This window comes from Paramormyrops kingsleyae, chromosome 15, assembly GCF_048594095.1.
Source record: "Paramormyrops kingsleyae isolate MSU_618 chromosome 15, PKINGS_0.4, whole genome shotgun sequence".
Lineage (NCBI taxonomy): Eukaryota > Metazoa > Chordata > Actinopteri > Osteoglossiformes > Mormyridae > Paramormyrops > Paramormyrops kingsleyae.
This window is the reverse complement of record NC_132811.1, coordinates 18,329,731-18,350,196: the sequence shown is the minus strand read 5'-3', so window position 1 is coordinate 18,350,196 and position 20,466 is coordinate 18,329,731. Positions and strand designations below refer to the sequence as shown.

The 20,466-nt window shown below is 45.8% G+C and overlaps 2 protein-coding genes across 4 annotated transcripts; both read right to left on the bottom strand.

The window, feature by feature from the left end:
* Positions 1-78: 78 nt before the first annotated feature.
* On the bottom strand, positions 79-5,779 carry LOC111834901 (coiled-coil domain-containing protein 190). Of its 3 annotated transcripts, none has more exons than XM_023794728.2 (4): positions 5,223-5,779; positions 2,915-3,163; positions 2,649-2,781; positions 79-1,116 (listed from the first exon to the last, which is right to left on the bottom strand). In XM_023794728.2, exons 2-4 carry the CDS (start codon positions 3,090-3,092, stop codon positions 669-671), a joined length of 759 nt encoding a protein of 252 aa, XP_023650496.2. In that variant the 5' UTR covers positions 3,093-3,163; positions 5,223-5,779; the 3' UTR covers positions 79-668. The 3 variants fall into 3 exon arrangements, with proteins under 3 accessions (XP_023650496.2, XP_023650495.2, XP_023650497.2); XM_023794727.2 differs by lacking the exon at positions 5,223-5,779 and adding an exon at positions 4,416-4,949; XM_023794729.2 differs by lacking the exon at positions 5,223-5,779 and adding an exon at positions 4,416-4,949 and having other exon boundaries at positions 2,915-3,118.
* Positions 5,780-9,085: 3,306 nt separating this feature from the next.
* Positions 9,086-20,466, bottom strand: LOC111834779 (leucine-rich repeat-containing protein 52-like). The gene is made up of 2 exons (XM_023794437.2): positions 19,345-20,466; positions 9,086-12,662 (listed from the first exon to the last, which is right to left on the bottom strand). The coding sequence occupies exons 1-2, from the start codon at positions 19,991-19,993 to the stop codon at positions 12,343-12,345; spliced, it is 969 nt and encodes a 322-aa protein (XP_023650205.1). The 5' UTR covers positions 19,994-20,466; the 3' UTR covers positions 9,086-12,342.

The following is a 20,466-nucleotide window of genomic DNA, read 5'->3' as shown; positions in this document are numbered from 1 at the left end:
GCGCGCGCATAATGAAAAGATTACTGTCAACTGGTATATGCAGCAATAACGAGGGTGATTAAGTACAAACCAAACGCACACAATTATAATCTGTATTTGTTAAAAACAAACAGCCTTTCCATTTATACAAAAAACACTAAGGTTTAACACAGTGTATCGAAATTGGCGTAGAATCATGTTTTTAAAAACTTAAAAAAAGACAATATACAAAGGGTTACAGTAATGTTCAGTTAAGCTTAACATAAATCTATAATAATTTCCTTACGATAGCTTTATATTTCATGGTCTAATACCGATCAAATGCTACGACAAACAGTAAAATGTGATAATATAATTTTATCTTATTACTCAGATAAATTGTCATGGTATAGTAACTATTCAATGTGTAATTAGGAATAAATAATAACTTGAAGTCAGAATTATTAAATATTTTAAGATGGACGTCTCATAATACACCCTGAGATAGCCTACACCCTAAATTACGGCGGCGACGCCGTAACTTCCAGATACTGGAATAAAGATGTGAATTAAAACGCTAAATACGATATCTGCCAGGAACGCGGTCTTTCAGCGGCCTCTGTGACATGCAGACACATGTTGTCAGGGACTGCGTCATGACGTCACACAGGCTCAAAGTGAGGTCAGGTGACAAGCTGATACATTCAGGGTTAGTATGTTGAGGAATCATAGGGGGTCCTGCCAAATATCTCCCCCACGGAGAGCTCCCTCTCCGACAGGGGCTGTCCACGGTGCCGGAGGTACCTAGCTTGCCGGGCCTCGGCCAAAGCCTGAGGAAAGCTGGGAAATGTGCGCACTGTTCTTAATCGTCCGTCTAGGGCCAACGGCCGAGCCAGGGGTGGGGTGGAGGGGGATCGAGTCACGTCACCCTCCGTCCATGTCCCAGCATCCGTGTCCACATTCCTCTCGCTCTGCATCCTCTTCTTACTTGGATCGTTTGCGTCGAGCCCACCCCCAGTCCTCCCCCTGAGGTCTGGCAGGGACACTGGCACCGCCGAGGACTGCCCCTGCGGCTCTCCGCCGGCCACGAAATCCCGAATCCGAGCCTGGAGCCCAGAGGAGATACCAGCAGTGCCCGTGGGCTTTTGCTCCTGGGACCTGTGGAGAAATCACAGCACCATCCATGAATGGCCGACATCCACAAGCATCCATGTCCAAAGACATCCATGAGACATGATGAATGATCATACAATGACTTTATGGACAATCTTTTATGACATCATTGTAGGGAAGACCAGATATATGCTGCAACATTTCCAGTTTACTAAGAATTAAAGCTCATTTTAACTGCAACAGCAATTATGATATATTTACAATGAAGAAGACAGGCAAATTATAAACCGAATATAGTTTATAAACCTGTAAGTTAAACAGGTGTTTACCATTGTCCTGTCTGGATTACCTATCAACTTAGATTAAATGCAAAGTTAACCATGAGAAAAACCGTAAGCTATCCCTGTTTCGGTTACGTACTCTGTGGTTCACAGTCCAGGAGCTTACAGTTAACAGGGGAGAGAGGTACAAAGGGCACAGGGCTGCCAACACCAGTAACTGAGAGCCAGGTGCTAATGTTTACTTTACCCACAAGAGGGAGGGGTAAAGTCACGAATGGAGGGAGGTCGGAAAGGGATACGGCAGCCTGCGCCAGCGCCTACAAAATGCTGCAGATTATTTTCCCTGCCCTGGATTTTGTTTAAACTCTCAATAACCTCTACATGTGCCAGGGTCATCGTTCACGTACAAAACTACGCTTTTTACATAAATTACAGATAACATTGGTGTTCAAAAAGGTCGCCTTACAGCGCATCGTTATTCTTCAACACCAGTTGAATTCTTCCATATAGGCTCTTCAAGTTTCCCCCGATAAGGTAAAAGCATAATTCAGAAAAACCCAGCACTGTAATTAACAGATAAGTTACGCATTTCTGACTGTGTTCATGCCACTCTGATAGAGAACCGCTACACTGCAGTCAGACCATTCATATGCAAGAGATATCTCACCAGTCTTATATGCTAAAAGTTTGGGAATTAAACCGCAGTGCTCGTTAAGACCTGTGACTGGCTACCAGAAGGGAAAAAAGTCATAGCCTGGGTATGGCTGACGGACACAACAGCTTAAGGTGAAGAGGCGGGAAGGGGCTGGGGTGAGAGGAGATTCAGGCCCTGCTAAACAACACAGAGAACTGTGCTCTTCTAAGAAAGTGCAGATTAAGGGGCAGAAATATATGACAGAGTCTGTATCTGCATTACTGATGGCCATTTTAATAACATGTTCTTCTTAATTTTACACAATTATTTACACAACAAACATTTCGTTTTTGTAAATTTTTAAACCGTTTAAATTATGGATGCATTTAAAAATATATTTTAAAGATGAAATGAAGAATGTCCCCCTCTCTGTGCCCCCAGGCTCACTGCTGCCCTCTGCTGGATAAGTGCTTATGGAAAATGGTGTGGATTTACTCTTCAAAGCTACAAACCTGGAAGTATATATTAAGCAAAAATGGTTAATTAATTAGAAATGTTTGAAAGAAAAGAACTAAGTAATAAACAGAGTTCCATGTCTTAAACGCATAACTGAGCTACAACAGCTGCCTTCTACAAAGTGCTCTGGATTGTCTGAATCTCACCAGTGTTTGTCAAGCCTTGTAGCACATGGGATTCTGGGTAACACAGTCCTCTTGTATGACAAGACCGGCTGGTCGAGATCACGCCCCCAAGGTCGGGGCTGTAAGCCGGAGACACTCCTCTTCCATGAATTACCTGGGATTTAAAGGGAGGCATTGTTAAGATCCGCTAAAACGGTCATGGGTTCAATGAGAGGCCAGTCTCTGTTTGTTCAATGCGACATGTCCAGGTACGGAACCCGGTGACGCTCCCATGTCCGCGGGCTCACCTGTGTGCAGCGCACCCAGATCACGGCACAGGCGCCTCTGTTCCCTGGTCAGCACGTTCAGGTGGTACAGACACGCCTCGTCCAGCCTGCGCTGGCCCTGCGCCAGCCGGGCCTCCACTCTCCTCTCCTCCCGCCCCTGCGCGTCACTCCGCCACGCTGCTTTCTCTCCACGCCGCATGGCCGTCTTCAGAGAACTCGGACTCCCTTAATATGAACCAATCCTCTTCAATCCTCTTTCTGCTCTGAAAGCTTCAAGGTATGATGGAGCCAAACTCTGCATCACTACAGTTCCTGCTCTGTTTACCACACACAGACTGATTATACCGGGACATGAATTACACTCGCGGGTGGTGGTGGTGTTCATCACCATTCAAACAGTGCATTTGTGTGGGGGCCCCAAGGTTTGGGAGCCCCTTGATGGGAACAAATAGTCATTACACTAAATATTAAATAACTGCGTTCCCTATTTAAACCGGCCCCGAGTCATACTGTGAAATCTGTGTTCAGGAATACCCCTCTTTAAAATTGCCATTAGGTGCGTTATGATTGCGAAGGCCTGTTCCCTGGTGAATAAATAAATATCTAGCAAAGGAACACTCCATATGTGCCCTGGCATTCATGTCACATCTTCAAAGGGCAGAGTTTTTCATCCCCGCTGGGTCCCGCGTATGTGGTTCTGGACTGGGCCAAAGTCACTGTCATTCTGCATCTGGATATTTCCTTCTGATGCCTCGTAATGGGCTGTCCTTGAAGGCTCCCTGTTACTGTAGCGCACAGAGCCTTTGTGCTGCATGTCAATAGTGTCCCAATGAAATTAAGGAGGCCCCCCTCTCACCCACCCCCCCCCAACACAGCTCCCAGTAACCACTGGTCCCTGATTCAGATGCTGTGTGATTTGCCGCGGTACAGTCACGTCTCTCACTGCAGCTGAGCGTCCTACTATATAGCCTGCAGACACCTGCACCTGAGCCAACGCCATTTAAAGATGCAGCTCCGTTGTCCATTCCCTGAATTTTATCATTTCCGCGCAGTTGCATTTTATCAAAGGAGAGCGCACGTTAATCGTACCTATGACGCCCTGGCGATGATATTTCCCTTACGTGGTGACACGGAATGCAATTTTAGTAGATAAAATTTAGCGGGCAGCACAGCCAAGGCTTCACCCGAAAAGGAAAACATACATTTGTCACTGCACTCCCCTTTACTCAGGGAAAATTAAATGTCCTTCAGTTATGAGGTGATTTCCAGGCGGGAAACTTCCCTATAGTGATGCCAGCGCGTTATGGGTTAACACTTAACTGCTTAACTTTTCCCTGAACTATTACTGTATATTCGATAATATAAGAGAACTTTAGACAGCTTTTAAAATTTAGGAAATCGAATTACTTGAACTTACCTTGCCTTGCAAATTACCTACAACACCAACTGAAAATGAAACTGTAAACAAAGAAATCAAAACAGAAGCAAAATATTAAGTAAAAGAAAAAAGCTTCATACTCACCACTCTCTTTTCCCTATATTGTTTTAAAGCTTTACCCGCACTTTTATTAGTCTCAGTATTATTTAAATCGTCCTTTTTTCTCTTTCATCGTCGTATTTTGTGCTGCATTATTCCGCTTACTGCAAAAGCGGCTATTTTTCTCATTTTGGGACGAGAGTGGGGGGGGCTGATTCACTCCGGATTGTATCCCTTTGATTGATGATAAAATAAAGAGAGCCGGGCTTTTTCACTAACCTATGCTATGTTAATGAAATGTTTTGTTCCTGATTGTCCTTGTGTCGTGACTTTTCGCAAAATTGCAGGAATAACTCAGTTCGGCTGCAGAAAGGGGGACCTCCGTCTCGCGGCGTTGCCTGGGGTAACGGGACAAAGCCGTGGCACCAATGTCACCCAGTCGCCTTAGAGACCTGGGACTCCGGAGCATGCGGTGACCCCAAGCTGACACACTTTGGAGTTAACGTAGAAATATATCACTCCCCCATTATTATTTATAAGACCATGGGCGTCGTCGCCATTAAATCTGAGGGGGACGTAACATTTCATAGTTATTCGTTTGTACCCCCCCCCCCCCCCACATATAACATAAAATATTAGTTTACCCAGCGCTGTGTTTATTGCTTCGCGAAAGAATCCATTCCACTTGATCGATATGAGAATACACATACCACTGAAAGACCACTCCGGGTTTTGCAGGAAATTGCATCTAATTCATTAAAAAATTTATCGGGGAAGGTCCCCAGACCCCCCGCCAGTATGTCCCCCCCCCCCACATTCAAAATGCTTTTGACGCCCCTGTATAAGACCTACCCTTTTTTTTACAATGCAAATAAAAACCAGACTCGTGTTTGTTAACAGTGGTTAATCCGTTTTTTCAGGAAGTAAATGGACACGTTTCGCCGTGCTTTAAGTCTACTGATGATTAACAACCCATAACTGTAAACTACTTCAAAAGCAAACTAACAATACCTGTTCAGGGATTCCACTGGTTACTCTGGTACATTATGAACAAAGGATATGTGTGTAACCTAAGACACAACAGTTCAGCATATCTGAACAAAAAACGACAGGGCGCCTATCTGTATTTAAACATAAGGCTTAAAAAACCATTAAGGGTTTTTTCCATATTTTTTAAATATAAGAAAACGATTAAATATCTGCAACGCTGTTATCTCGAAGCCTTTTTGTATAGCCTACGTGTTCCATCTGGGAAGCGACTTAAGTCAGTCCATTCGGAGGCGCACCTACAGGTTTAGGAACAGTTTCTGCCCAACTGCAATCAGACTCATGAACAATCAGTAACCTGTGTCACCTCCACTGCTACCCACACATGTAACCTCCTGAGTCCCCACCCATTCATTTATGTCCATTGTAGTGGACATGTTGCTTTTGCATCTATTTTTTCACTGATGTAAGGAAACATATTTATTCCTGTTGTACACTAAAGAGGACATGCTGTGAAATTAAAAATAAAAATAAATTTGAAAAAATCTAAATTGTAAGATGTCGTATTTCCTCCAAAGACAAATAACCTATGAGGACACTTTTTTTCCTTGGGTCTCACGAGGTCTGTCTTTGTCTCTATTTATTCCTGTGATTTTGGTCTTATTTATTTACTTATTTATAATTCACTTTACCATTCATTCACTTGTCATCCTGTTGTCTATCCGTCTTGTCTATGTTCACTGTCTGCAGGAGCACATGCAAGCAAGCATTTCATTGTACACGGTAGTCGTACTTGTACACATGACAATAAAGGATTGAATTTAATTGAATGTTTACGTGAGCGCTAAAAAATCGAGGATATATTACTTCGTTATAAGTTGTAGTAACATAAAATTTAGACTATTGGGTTATTTTTGAGAAACGTTACCAGTCAAAAGCAGAACGCTTCAAAGAATCGCGCTTTTGTATAATGTGAAAGTTGTGTGCCACACCTGGGCTTTGACCAAGAGCCTGTGGATTTAAATTTGGCCGCAAGAGGATTACTGGGAGTGCAATGCCGGTGCCGTCCGAGGCATAGTACTTAACCCCAATTGTTTCAGTAAATACTCATCTGCGTTAATGGATAAACCCATAAAACTCGCCTAGCGCTTTAGGGCTGTCAGCTTCTACATAATGTACATTTTAGCCTTTAATTGGACAAGCGGAAGATGATGGATGGATGGATGGATGGATGGATGGATGGATGGATGGATGGAGAAAAAAAAAACATTAGGCCTACCATTTATGGGCAACTTCACGCCTCTGAATTTGGTATTTTTGGCATGGAGATCAATGTCGCCCCCTTCAGGCTAGCCTTCAAACTGACCACTGTGCGTAAATCTTCCTTTTTTGTCTTATCGATTTTGACCCAGTTGCTCCGGGACTCTGCAGCTTGTATTTTGGGAGCATTTAATTTGGGAAATAATTTTATAAGGGAAGCCGCGTGCCTCAGATTGTAAACGCGTGAAAGGGAGGGGCGATAGGCGGGCCGTTCAGACTCTGGCCAGCCTAGAGAACAAGGGCACCGTTTTAAGGCTGGTTCATACAGGTACAGGGTGAAGTGCATAGCCAAGCGTGCTTTTAACAACAGCCTTTGAGCTATACTGGTGTGTTTTTATAATGGCTGATTGGATAGTTCAAGATAAATGGAAATATTTACGTCAACCAAGCTCTATGCCAAACTATTATGCCAGCTGCGAGATCCATGTCTTGCCTGCATCATTTCTGTCTGCTGATATCGGGGTAATACATAAGTTATAAAGAAAAAAAAGAGATGGCACATTCAGCTGAGGTAATTACTGAACATGTAGAGACAGTCTTAGCAGCACCTAGATCAGAACCAGGGCATGACCCAGCATTGTGATCAGTCAGACAGTCCAGCCCAAAACGCTGGACACAGCTAGCAGTACGAGTAATGCTGGACACAGTTAGCAGTACGAGTAAAGCTGAACACAGTTAGCAGTACGAGTAAAGCTGAACACAGCTAGAGGTACGAGTAACACTGGACACAGCTAGGGGTATGAGTAACACTGATTAGTAACGCTGGACACAGCTAGAGGTATGAGTAACGCTGGACACAGCTAGAGGTGCAAGTAGGGTGCGAAATGAAGGAGGGTTTTAAGTTTTCACCAAATTACACGCAGAACAGTCCACAGCTTCATTTTAACATAGAGTGTGGAAAATCAGCACCAAGTTAACTGTATTTAATGAGCTTAATGAGTTTAAGCAACATATTGTATTTGATGTTCAAACACCAGTTCACCAGTTATTTTTTACATTCTAATTTTCAGTAAATGTCCTCTCTCTGTGATTTTATGTGGACATCATGACCCTTTTATCCACCTCTGTCAATACCTCTGTGCTGGTTTGATAAATGCATGTGTGGCAGATAAAGAGTTATGTATATTCACAACTGAATTTAATGTAAATGTCTGAACCTTCATAAAGGTGGACATAAATGTCTAAATAGACATGAATGGGCACCTGCGTCATTCACAGCCAAGTTCAGCAGATTACAGAAACTACAGTCTGTGTGTGAGTGCTTGGCTGTTACTACTGTATAACTCAAACCGTTATGATTATTTATTTTTGCATTGCTGCTGATACATTTAATAAGGCTTCTCCTTTATGCAGGTTAGACAAATCAGGTCCATGATAAGGTAGAGAAGATAAGTATTTGGGTGTTTCTTTTTTTTGCTGGAATTCATTTCCCAGTCTGAACTGTGCCACAATCCCAGGCGACATAAATTCATTGAATTAGGTAATAAACACAACCATAGACCACAGTAAATGATTTGCCACACTTGCGTTTTGTATAAATGTGAGAGATTTAAGGAGTCCGGAATGGAAAGATAAGGCAGTTTAGCAGACCTCATTAAGGGGGCGGTAATGTATGAGGAAGTCGGTACCACCGAGCTGCGGTGGTGGGGGGGGGGGGGGGCAGAGTGGGCTGGGCTCCATCCTACCAAATGTGGAAAGGGGGCCGGTAGCAGCTGACCTGGAGGGCCACGCCATGCTCCGCAATCGAGGGAGGGGTCCAAAAGAGGCCTCCGCGTTTAATGAGTCATGTCTCTCCAGGGCCCGTTTTCTATTAACGAGTCTCTCTTTCTATAAAAAGGATCCAGCAGGCACTAGAGACTGGGGGCTTGGGTCCAATCGGCGTGCTCTGACGGCATGGTGACGCAACAGCTGGCATGGGGGTGGGGGGGGATTGACTCGTCAGGGATCGGGGGGTCCCGTGTTCTGACATGTAAATCTGTCACTTACGATCGTGTGTCCTTGGAACTGGTATGGGGTGTCGCCTCTCAACATCAGGCCAGCATATCTAGAGCCCCCCCCACCACCACCCCAGTGAGCACACCCCCCCCCCCCCCTCCCCCCAAGCAGACGCCAGGCTACAGACTTGAAAACAAAGCAGTAGGAAATGGAGAGATGCCAAGACACAGCCTGTTGTGAGAGGCAGTAACAGTCTGGCACCATGGGCTGTAGGACTCTCCTATGCCGGGACAGGAAGTGATGCTGTGGAGTACAAACGCTGAAGGAGGAAGATGGCAATGGTATCCAGCGGGGAGCAGGAGTAACTGTGGGTGTGTGGGAGGGGAGGGGGGAAGGGGAGGAATGAGCAGCAGTGGTAATAAACCGCTTCCTTGGATGGCAGCGACACACAAAGGACACATGCTTCACTCTGATGACCTTTATTGAAAAAGTACAATGTCAGCAGGCCATACACGTCCACGCGTGAGCGAGTAACGAAGGAGTCTGTGACAAGATGAGGCCAGTGGCCTATCAGAGAAGCCGAACTGGTCTCCCTCTCTCCAGAACCCCATCATCCAATCAGAGGAGCCAAACCGGTCTCCCGCTCTCCAGCACCCCACCATCCAATCAGTGGAGCCGAACCGGTCTCCCTCTCCCCATCACCCCATCACCCAATCAGAGGAGCCGAACTGTCCTCCCATTCTCTGGCATGCCATATCAGAGTGTAAAAAAAATACCTTCTTTATTCTTTCAGAGATAATAATGTGTTATTTTCACTTAATATAAGTTACAGAAGTTTTTAAAGGCAGAACCCTGACAAACAAACAATGGGGTTAGTATGTTAGTCTGTAGCTGATTTCATTTCATTCATTGCTGATGGAGACATGGAGACAAGTGGACAGAGCAGCCTAAGAAACGCACATGAAGGGGAATAAATGATGGAGGATAGAGGGATGAGGCTGTGAATAACGGGCGGCTATGGAGACCCGGAGGCCCGGGCCTTTTCAGTATGATTAAGAGGGCAGAAGGAGAGAGAGAGAGAGAGAGAGAGAGAGAAGGAGTGCTCTAGGAGAGCGTGTGTGTGAATTACGGCCATACGGGCAGTGCTGAAGCCTCTCCTGAAGATGAACTGTGTAAGATGCCAAATGTGAGATTTTATGTGATTCTATTCCTGTGTAGGAAAAAACCTAGAAATTAACTTTCTGGAAGGCGATAGTGCAAAATGAAATACCTTCCCGCCTTGGCAGCCGAGTTTGGACAGCGGACGCGTGCCACATCATTTCAAAGGCCCCAAACGACGGCGCCCCCTTTCAGTGCGTTGCTATGTTACAGGGACCTTGGCGCTAAATCGCCCCGCACTGGCGCTCCATCAGAACCGACGGCAAATGAGCTCCTGGCACCAAGTGCTCCCCCCATAAAAGCTCCATGGTGTATGGTGGTGGCAGAAGGGAAAGGAGGTATACTGCACAGGACAGGGAATGTGTGACGGCCGGCAAGCGTCTTTATTTTTAGAGCAGGTGTTCAGATTCCGCCGGCCACCGGGACCCAGTTGGCTGGCAGGTACACATCTGTCACCTCTGGCACATGCGGCCATGATCCAGTTACTCGTGGATTTGTGGGAAGGTGCCGGAAAAAGGGGGCGGGGAAGCGGACTTCAGCTGTCCCTTTCTCGGAGAGTTCTCGGTCGGGGCTGGCGAGGTAAGACCGGAAGAACCCCGCCAGAACCCGAGAATTCTCCTGTCCAGACGTATCTCTCTCCCGCTCACTCGAGGCAGGACGCCACGGTCCAACTTGTTAATCTTAGAGAGGAACCCACCCAGAGACACCAGAGCCTCCTTATTCTCCAATGGGACATCTGACTCTTGACATTTGAATTGCTCGCCCTAAATAATTGAACCTATAGAGGTCTGGCGGGAGTTTATAAATATTCAGGAGAGCTGAGAGCGATACTTCTAAGCATAATTGCAGCCGATGTGTGAGGAATGGTGTGTACAAAACACACAACATCGAGTTACAGCAGAAACGTTTAGGGTAGCCGACTTCATTCTGCCCGGGGACTCGAGTAGATGCCACTTTCCTAATTCTGTCAATTAAATCTTTTGAAGAATCGTGTTTTTTGTTTTTTTTTTATCAAAAATGTTCAACTTCAGTGCAGCTTTTTCCTTCTTTGAGGGAGAATGGGGATCTCTAATCCGCTAATTTCACAGCAAACAGTACAAAGGCGGGAATATTCTGTACGGCGTTCTTTCGGAACACCAGACATCTGTGTTTGTGGCAGAGAACCACAGTATTCCCCCAGACAGTGCAAACATTAAATTAATATACATCACCCCAGAGAGTGCCCCCTTACATGTCACAGTAACCGGTTACAGCACTTTGCATGTTCCAGGGTCTGTCAGGATGTCTTACCGCCCAGATGGGCTGAATCACTTTACATTCATTCCTACAACACTGCGTGCATTCCTACGAACCCATGAGAGGGTTTTCACAGGCACCGAAAGCCCCCCCACCGTGCTGTTCACAGAATAAAGGGCAGATGTCAGGACCCCTGGTCCCCAAGTCTGGACAGCCAGCAGCTCCTGAGACCGCATACGTAGGGCTGTGAGGTGGTATCCATGGAGACGTGGCTCAGAACATCAGATCCTTGCCTCAGGACCACCATACCTCCCGAACACAGCTAATTTCCTCTTCCCATCATCGTTTGGTATTTATATCTGCGGTTCCAGAACAGATTAACACTTTGTACATGTCATTAGCACTCAAAGCACTGACCCGCATGCCAATGTCCCAATGGAGGCACTGATGGGGATGGAGAGGCAATGTAGGATACTCCAGATCAAAGGCTCAGACCCTGTAAGGCCAAGACCTTTGGGACTCAACCAGAAACTGAGGTTTGCAAAACTATGTACAGAATCAGTCAAACCTCAGGGCCTGCAGGTGGGGGAGGGTGGTTGATTAGGTGAGGGACTTGCACGGTGTGCAGAAGTTCTGCACTTGACTGAGTTTCATCACACCTCAAAACTTAAAGACCTAAAAACAAATTCTGCGGAACAAACAAATGAGTTTACGCCACGCAGGACTGACTCCACCACTCAGTGCTTGACCTGTCAAGGCATTATTGCTGAATAATTACATCCTGTAAGGCTTTTGGTGCTGTCTGTGGAACAAGAGTCAACCTGGTGATGTGGAGTCACCCAGCACTCCTTTTCTCCACCCTGCTGCTCACATATCACAACTCCTTTTGCTTTACAGTAGATTTTACTGTGGTTGGTGTTTTTTCTTATCCAGTTTGGAAACACCCCCAGACACCACAGAAAATGCAGTGTTATGCCGTGTGATGACCCTATCCCAGTTAGATGAGAAGCAGTAATGTTCTAAGTGACTATAATACATGGCTGATCTATCCTAATTGACCCAAGTATGAGTCTGACATCCTCCAAGACTCAAATACCTTCAATACCGTCAACAGTCTGCTCGCTACTATGGCAGAAAACCTCAACAACGAGAGGAGTGCTTCTTCACGCCTCTGAAGATTGTTTATTGATTGGTGAGGACACCCCCAGTCCACGCCAACTTCCCCGCTCCACACTAGAACAGACCGGGGAACATCAAGGCCGACTCAGTGGCCAGTTCCATTGAGATGGTGAGACAGCATGGCGTGGCCCCCCCCCCACCTCCTGGCCTGGGGGTGTCACACATGCAGGCCGGCCTTCTTGAGGTCCCCGTTGCCCTGCACGTTGGCGCGATACACCTGGCGAAGACGCTCCTCAGCCTCGCGATCCAGCTTCTCACTGCGTAGCTTGCTGTAGCGCTCGTACAGCACCATGAACACGCCCATGACCCAGGCCACCACCGTGCCCGTCGAGAAGATGACAAAGCCGATGGCGATGAAGAAGAGGTAGTCCCAGTAGCCGAGGGTCTGATGGCAGTCCGTCCGCAGCTGCATGCCGACATCTGAGAGGCGCTGTCCCATCATGTCCGGGGGATCCTGGCACACGATCTGCCCTTCATCTGACACATGGGGGGGAGGAGGGGGAGAAGTGACGTCATGACCATGGATGCCTTGGGAGCCAATCACATCGCGGCTTCTTAGCAGGGCACCGTCGGGCTTGCCTCGAGCAAAATTAGGACAGAATGGCTTCCCCTAATGTCTGCACCTGCTTCTAAGCTGGTGATAATCGACTCGTTTATGGCCAAAATGAAGATTAATCGCGAGTGAGTCACAGTGTTGAGGGAGGCACAACAGTACACACTCACACACACTCACATGCACGTTCACACACACACTCGGACGCGGGCAGATCCATTTCCCGCTCCCTTTGATTGTGTTACCGGCTGGAATGGCGTTCAGGGTTTGTGGGAGCAGAGTTCCCTATAACGTAACGTCACACCTGCCGGAGTGTCTGGCGCTCATCGCGTTTCTGCCCCTGGTTTGGCCCCTCGACCCAACCCCCCCCACCCCACCCCGGCTGGGTTCTCAGCCAAGTTCATTACTCAGCGCCTCTCTCTGGCTGGTGCCGTGTTTCAGGCCAGGACCCCATGGCCCGTCCCAGGTGCCCTACGGAGAACACATCACCTCGCTTAGCCTCACCAGCAGACCCCCCCCCCACCCCAGTGCCTTTTCTGTAATGGAGACGATAAATAACACTAACAGAGCTGCTCCTTTGCAAATTAACTGAAACGTCCAAATGAAATAGGTAAAAGTGCCCAGAAAAATCCCTGCAGGAACCTTGCTGACTTCACCTCCGGCCTCGCAGTGGCACTGCTCATACTAATCTGCTAAGTGAGTTTGTCAAGGGCCCTTTTTAGAACACAGGGCCTTAAATCCTTCATGCCTTTGCTTTCACGCTGGGGCTGCTGCACCCAGATCACTGCAAAGCCTGTGCAGCCCATGCAGAACTTTTCGGAATAATAATTTGGTCCATAAGGGCCATGGAGGAGATGCCGCAACAGTACAATAAATGATTAATCATGGGTGTGTCTTTTGCTTTCTTTTTGAAAAGATGAGGCTAACAATCGTTACTATTACTGCAAAGGCCTAAAAGATTATTTAACCATCTAGGTTTAAAGAGGCATAGGTTTCTGAAAATAGCCCTTAGATTGGTGTTTACAGCTCGAGCTCCGGGTCACCTCCGATGTTTACACGTGTCCAGAAATTGTCCCGGCAGCTGGCTGGCCAGCCGTGGCTTGGCGTTTCCCCCCCCCCCGGGCGCATTAGCCCTCGCCATGGATGCCCTGCATCAGCCCGTCTGCATCTGGGAACTAGTGTGGAACCAGCGTCCCTTAATGAAGCAGCTTGGGCTGTGTCAACCACCACATCACCTTGCCCTTTTCTTCAGCTCGCTCCACAAAAACAAAAGGGCCAAAAAAGTTCCGGAACACCAGGCATCTTTTTTGAGAAACCAGGATCAGATAGTCCCCGGAACAAGTGGAGGTTAAGGGCCTGACAGTGAACTCACCCTGCTGAGCACAGGACTTGAACTAGCATTCTAAGCATTCTAACCCGCTGAGCCAAAACGCACCCTGAGCTTTCTGAGTGCCTGGGTGGTGAGTTTTAATGTGTCTTTTGAATGTGCGTAGCGCCCTTATCATACCTCAAAAAGGAGACCAATCAATTGGTTTTGTTTTGTTATGAGCCTGGTGGACGGATCCAGCGGTTTACAGCGCAACTGATTCCTTTGCCACAGATTTGAATTTGCAGTCCTTTTAAAGTCCTTTTGCAGATCTGAAATCCATCCAAAGTAATTACATTTACTCAATCGATATACTTTTACTTGCATTTCATAAGTCTGCCTATGAGTCAACGTGCTGGACCTCAAGTTTGAAACGCCTGAATCTAGAATAACAATAGTTCTGTGTGGCTCCTTTAATTTAAGTTAAAAACGCTAATCTGCACTTGGGGCTGCGCCGGAGACAGAGAAAATCGCTAAATTCAAAACTAATTTTGAGAGCAAAGTTTACATCTATCAACCTTCTCAACCCCAACCGGTAAGACTTATATAATTAAACAGCTTGTTCCTTATACATCTCTCACTGCCACTGCAGTGAACTGAGTTCTTTTGTAATACAAATAGGCTATTTTTGATTTGTAAAAAGACTTTGATTTAGTTCACCTTCAGCTTCACAAATGAGTCATAGTACAATGTAATATATGTATGACATAAGCGGACATATTTCCTCAGTTACTCAGATTTATGTTTGAGTGCTTTAGTGCTGGTGGGGTTTTTTATGCACCCTGGTCGATTCGCCTTGATTGCACCCTGAAACACCGACAGATCATAGGATTCCTCCTCAATATTCTCACAAAACCTCGATATGTTTCTCAGACAACTTCTCAGTTTTGCTAATCAGACAGTAGAAAACAGAGAGGAGTCTGAAGCCTTTGTTTTCAACACGCCGTCTCCCAGGGCAAGATCAAAGCAGGTCATCTGTCCTGCTGTTGCCTTGCTTAATGCAAGATGGTTTCCACGTATTACTACGGGTACAAGGTTCCCTTCCTCTCTGTATTATATATACAGTGTGTGTGTGTGTGCGTGCCTGTGTGTCTCACTGTGTTTTCCATGCAGCCAAATATAGGCTATAGAACCTCTACTGCTGGCATTGCCAAACTGCATCATAAACATTAGCATAACCTTTCCTTAGCATTAATTTCTGTATGCATTTTTATTTACTCAGTATGCTGCACCTGCAGTGTTGGGGATTTGAATCCTGCCTCCTCTGTTTTAGCAGGTTTCCTCCAGGTACTCCGGTTTCCCCCCACAGTCCAACGGCAAACGCTAATTGGCATCTCTAAATCACCCCAAATTTGAGCATAAATGTGCCCTTCAGTTGAATGCCATGTACCCTTGCTTTGTGTCCTGAGCTGCCTGGGACAACCCCCACCTGGGAAAAGCAATTGGCAAATATATCTTTTGTTTTTTTCCCTAGAAACTACCTGAATAGTCTGTCGAAAACAGTGCTTCTTGAAGAATGCACTGGGTTAGAAAAACAGACTGATTCACAGAAACTGGTGAAGGAGTGTACAAGTCATATAGGTGAGCTCAAAGCTCATGCTACACGGCTAATGCTACATAGCTAATGCTACATGGGCTAATGCTACATGGCTAACGCTCTTCGTCAGGAAGGGGCTTGTGGAACCACGGCACTCTGCCATGACATCTGCAGCTCCCCCAGGTTCCTCCTTCTCTGAACCTCATGCCGGATGCATTTGTTAAAGCGTTTCAGTATGACCCATGATATTTCCCACCACAGGAACTAGTCTCAATTATACTTCCTGGGATGTAGTTCCTGAACGTCTTTTTCTAATCCCTACACCACAGCACTTTTCGTTTGACCAGGAACTACTGAGGTGGGGCTTATAGCAAAGAACTTTGTTGATTGGTTGATGCCAACTTGGAAGTTATGTAAAAGTGCTGGAAAAAGAGGCAAAAAAGTGAAGCAAAAATGGGGCAGATACAATTATTTTTGTATATCAACTACATTAAATGCATTAACCCTTTCTGCTTGCTTCTCCATGTTTCTGCATCAGAAAATTTGATATCCGCGTAAAATTTGGCATAAAAGTGCTCTGGCTTTCCTGCAGTTTTTTTTTATATAGTGGTGCACCAATATGGAAATTTTAATTTTGATAACTGAAATGTTTTTGTCTAATATTGCCAGAGGTGGGGGCGAAACCTGCTGGTTCTAATTAACCGATTAACATTACATCTTTTTTTATTCTAAAAAATAAAAGATTGATCTACTTGTCAGATTTCATAAAAAATAATTTTATGAATAAAACATAAATAAAACGCTGTGTCCCGTTTTGAACCAATACAGGATGCAATTAGTCCCATATTTTTGGACCATGAGATGAACCCCCCACCCCCAATTACTGACAAAACAACTTGTTTATCCTCCATTGTTTTGGGGTGGCAATGTAGTTTTGTCCAGCATGAAATCCCGTGTTACGCATAACCTACAAACTTTTTGCATCCCCCATGCTTATATAGCATAAAGATGACATTTCATGTTGTGTGATGGGAAAACAACTGATGAAAGTGGCCAGGAACTCGGAACCAGGACCCAGGTTCCGGAACTTTAGCGGGGAAGCGCCACAGCATTCTGAGGAAATCACACAACATTCTTAATTTTTATGATACCACTGAGGGAAAGATGTGTCTCAGAGTTAAAGCTGCCATCACCATCAGGTCTAGTGCAAACACATGTCTGGGAGCACTGCGTTTCAATGCCAGGAAGGAGTGATGTCACTGTTTGGTTCTTGAGCAAGGCCCTTAACCCCAAATTGCTCCTGGAACTGTCTGACCCAGCTTTCTCAAGAATGTACATCGCTTTGGATGAAAGCATGTAGTAATTATATTAAATGTTAATGTCTGTCCTTAAGTTTACTCTGTCATCTATTCTCTAGGACAGCCAATCATAAATGACCAAAGAGTTCACTTATATTCTCAATTTATGAGCGCCCAAAGGTGAAGGGGGTAGGAGCAGAAAGCAATTTTGTGTATCACCCTTCCATTTGCAAGTCCGCTTTCTCCCGAGGTCCCGCTGACGGAGACGTCGTGGGTCCGTGCGTTAATCACAGGCTGCGTATACGCAAAGCCAAAGAGATTAGCTTCCTGCTAAAAAAAGAGTTAAGAAAAACTACTTTTAATATATGTGAGATGTGTCATTGAGGAGAGGATCCCTAATTACAGCAGAACGTGGAAACGTCGTTCACAGCTGCATATGTCCTTGTGTTCCTCACCTAAAACCATTATAACAAGATTACTAATTTCTTTAAAAAAAAATCCCCCAATCACCTTCCTCCCATCCCGGGCGTGAAAGGTGATGAAGGTCATCGCAGAAGTAATCTGCATACTCCCGTCAGCTACAACTCATCCTCTCTGGGGAGGGGTATCTCCATCTACCATAAGTCATCTTGCATTAAGAGGTGGGTATGTCTGCTGTATCGACTTTTTACTGTCCTACGAAACACCCAACCTTATAGCTTTGTCTGAAAGAAAATTCCTGCACTACATACAACATCCTTGCTTTCTCTCTCTCTCTCTCTGCTTCTCTCTCCCTCTTTTCCTCACTCTCTTCCAATGTTTACTCTTCTTCTCCTTCTACACACTCTCTGCGGGGTGACCATCACAGCCAAAGAGTGACCCAGGAAATCGGTTTGATCTGCACGGACCGCAAATGTCACCCTAATCTTAGAAGTCACCGATAACTTTCTAAATATAGTATTTCCCATGATTAGACAGCAATTACAAACTGCAGACAAAAATATTGTAATGGATAATTAGTATTGTGGAGCAGTTTGAAATCAAATAATGTTCCCATGATAATTTATATTTCATTCTCTCCAGGGAAACCGTGTTATAACAAATTAGTGTTATAAGGGGGAGAGCTAAATGAGGAGTGTGTGTTGTCCAATTTTAGTAGTGTAATTACCAGAGGGGAAAATGAAACAAGTAGGCTTCCTTCAGATTGGCTAGCAAAATTATGCAGATTAATTTCCATCCATCCATCTTCCGGTTGCTTATCTGCAGGGTCACGGAGAGGCTGGAAGCCCCTCCCACGCAGTAGAGGCATCGTCAGCATATTTTATTAATTTTGACATTTACACGCATGGTCTAAGAAGGTTTTCGGATCCTTCTCAATACCCCATTCGTCTGACTACAACAGCCCAGAGAAGGAATTCTCCGAAATGTCACAGTTCACGGCCCGATCTAATGACATAAAAGGTGTCCTATTGGTGGAAAGAGGCCAGTTTTCCATATTTCAGGACATGGTTTGCACTACTTTCCTAAAACATAAACCACATCCGGTTTAAATCTCAACATATCAAATTAATCCGCAATTTTATTGCTAGTAGGCCAACTAACTGCATTATCGTTATGTTTAAAGAAACTACACTATTCAGCTACCTTTGAAAAGTTGAAAGGCATGGTGAATATCCCAGTCAATGAAGCAAAACTACGAGATTTTCGTGCATACGTCTAGACTCTAGAGACTGCACATCTCTCATGATTACTTACTTCGGGGCTGGAGAGGTCCACCTGAGCACGGTGGCAGTCCGGGAGCCCCTGACTGATATATGCGTTTTACATACGCTGAAAAGTAAGTACTCAAAACTGACTTGAGCTGAGCGCGGCAGACGTACAGCGGCCGTCCACACTTCCGAAAGTATCGTACTTCCGCAGATTACTTTTGAGGTCACGTTCACCCATATACTATTTATATTAGCCGCTGAATCTCTAGGGACGTAGTGCCAAAGAGCGGCTGTCTTGCTTTTCACTTACGCGAGTGAATCTAGCGAGTCACGCCGAGCCCCAGGCAGAAGTTTAGTTACGAGCGCATTTTCAGGACAGTCTTGGTCCACGTGTGCGTCGTCAAGGTCACCGACAGAGGAGGACTTGGAAAATTCTTTAAAGGAACGTCAGATTTAGTGCTGTTTTTGTTTGCATCCAAATTTTGGATTTATAAACTCATGTGTTATCTGTTTTACGTCACCTATAGAAAAAGCCAAATGTCACAAAAAAAAACCATTGCATTCTTTACACTCTTACAATCTTAGCGCATCTTCATCTGTACTGAGACAATACTTTGGTTTCCTTTACATCTGGACTTAAAAAGTGAATTTACCGGGAAGTTATATTTGACCAATACTAAAGAAAGGGAATGACGGAGAAGAGGCGGCCAGGCTCACCTTGAAACTTGAATCCCTCGATCTGCACCCAGAGACACAGGTCCTCGGTGTCGCAGTCGCATCGCCAAGGGTTCCCGCTGATGCCCAGCGATCGCAGCGCCGGCAAGGCTATGAGGGTGGTGATATTCAGCGCTGTCAGGTTGTTCCTGCTGATGTCCAGTACTTGCAGGGCCAAGTTCTCGGCGAAGGCGTCCGGGTGGATCTCAGACAGAGTTGGGTTGTCCGTCATCCTCAGCATCACCAGGCTGGCCAAGGGTCCGAACGTCCGGTCGTCTATGTTAATTAAGATGTTGAAAGACAGGTCCAGATAGGCGAGCTTCCGCAGGTTCCCGAAGGTGGACTCCGTGATGTCTGTGAGGGAGTTGTTGCTGCAGTCCAGGTACACCAGGTCGGACAGGTAGTTGAGCTGTAGCGCCGGTAGTTCCCCTATACGGTTGTTGGAGATAATGAGCTGCCGGGTGGCCAGCGGAAGATCGGTAGGAAAGTCGGTCAGCTGCTGCCCGACGCACTGGACCACCAGCTGGTCGTCGCACATGCAGCGGCCGGGACAGCCGGCCGTGAGCGCGGGTGATGGTGCCACCCCCATTACAAATATCAGTAAAAAGATGAGCCGTAAAGACTGCGCGCTGGGCTCGGGGAGAAGACGCATGATACCACCGAGGGCTTCATGAACTCTTTCTGGATCGTACCCCCAAGCACCTCCACATTCTTCATTGATCTGTATTGCTGAGGTCCACTCTGTGATTTTTGTTCACTGATGCCGACGCCAACATCTCATTCCTTCCACACGCGCAGGGTGCCAGGGCACTAAAAGACAAATATGTTTCTGTTATTGCAAATCCCACTTAATAAAAGCTTTTAATTGCAATGGATTTTTGCTTATCATCATCCAGGTATTCGGTTTGCTTCGTTTAGTTTTGGTGGTAAGACTTGTGAAAGACTTGTTTATTTTGTTCCGAAAAATTCAGAGTAGGATCCATTGGTGCGGTTCTCTTGGTTCTGGCAGCACTCAGACTAAAGCTGCGTCCTGATTGAGCTGCGAATTTCCTTTTGGTCAAAGCGAGTGTTAAGCAGTTGGTTTTATTATGGTCTGTCTGATGCTCGCCGCTCCGCTTACGCTCC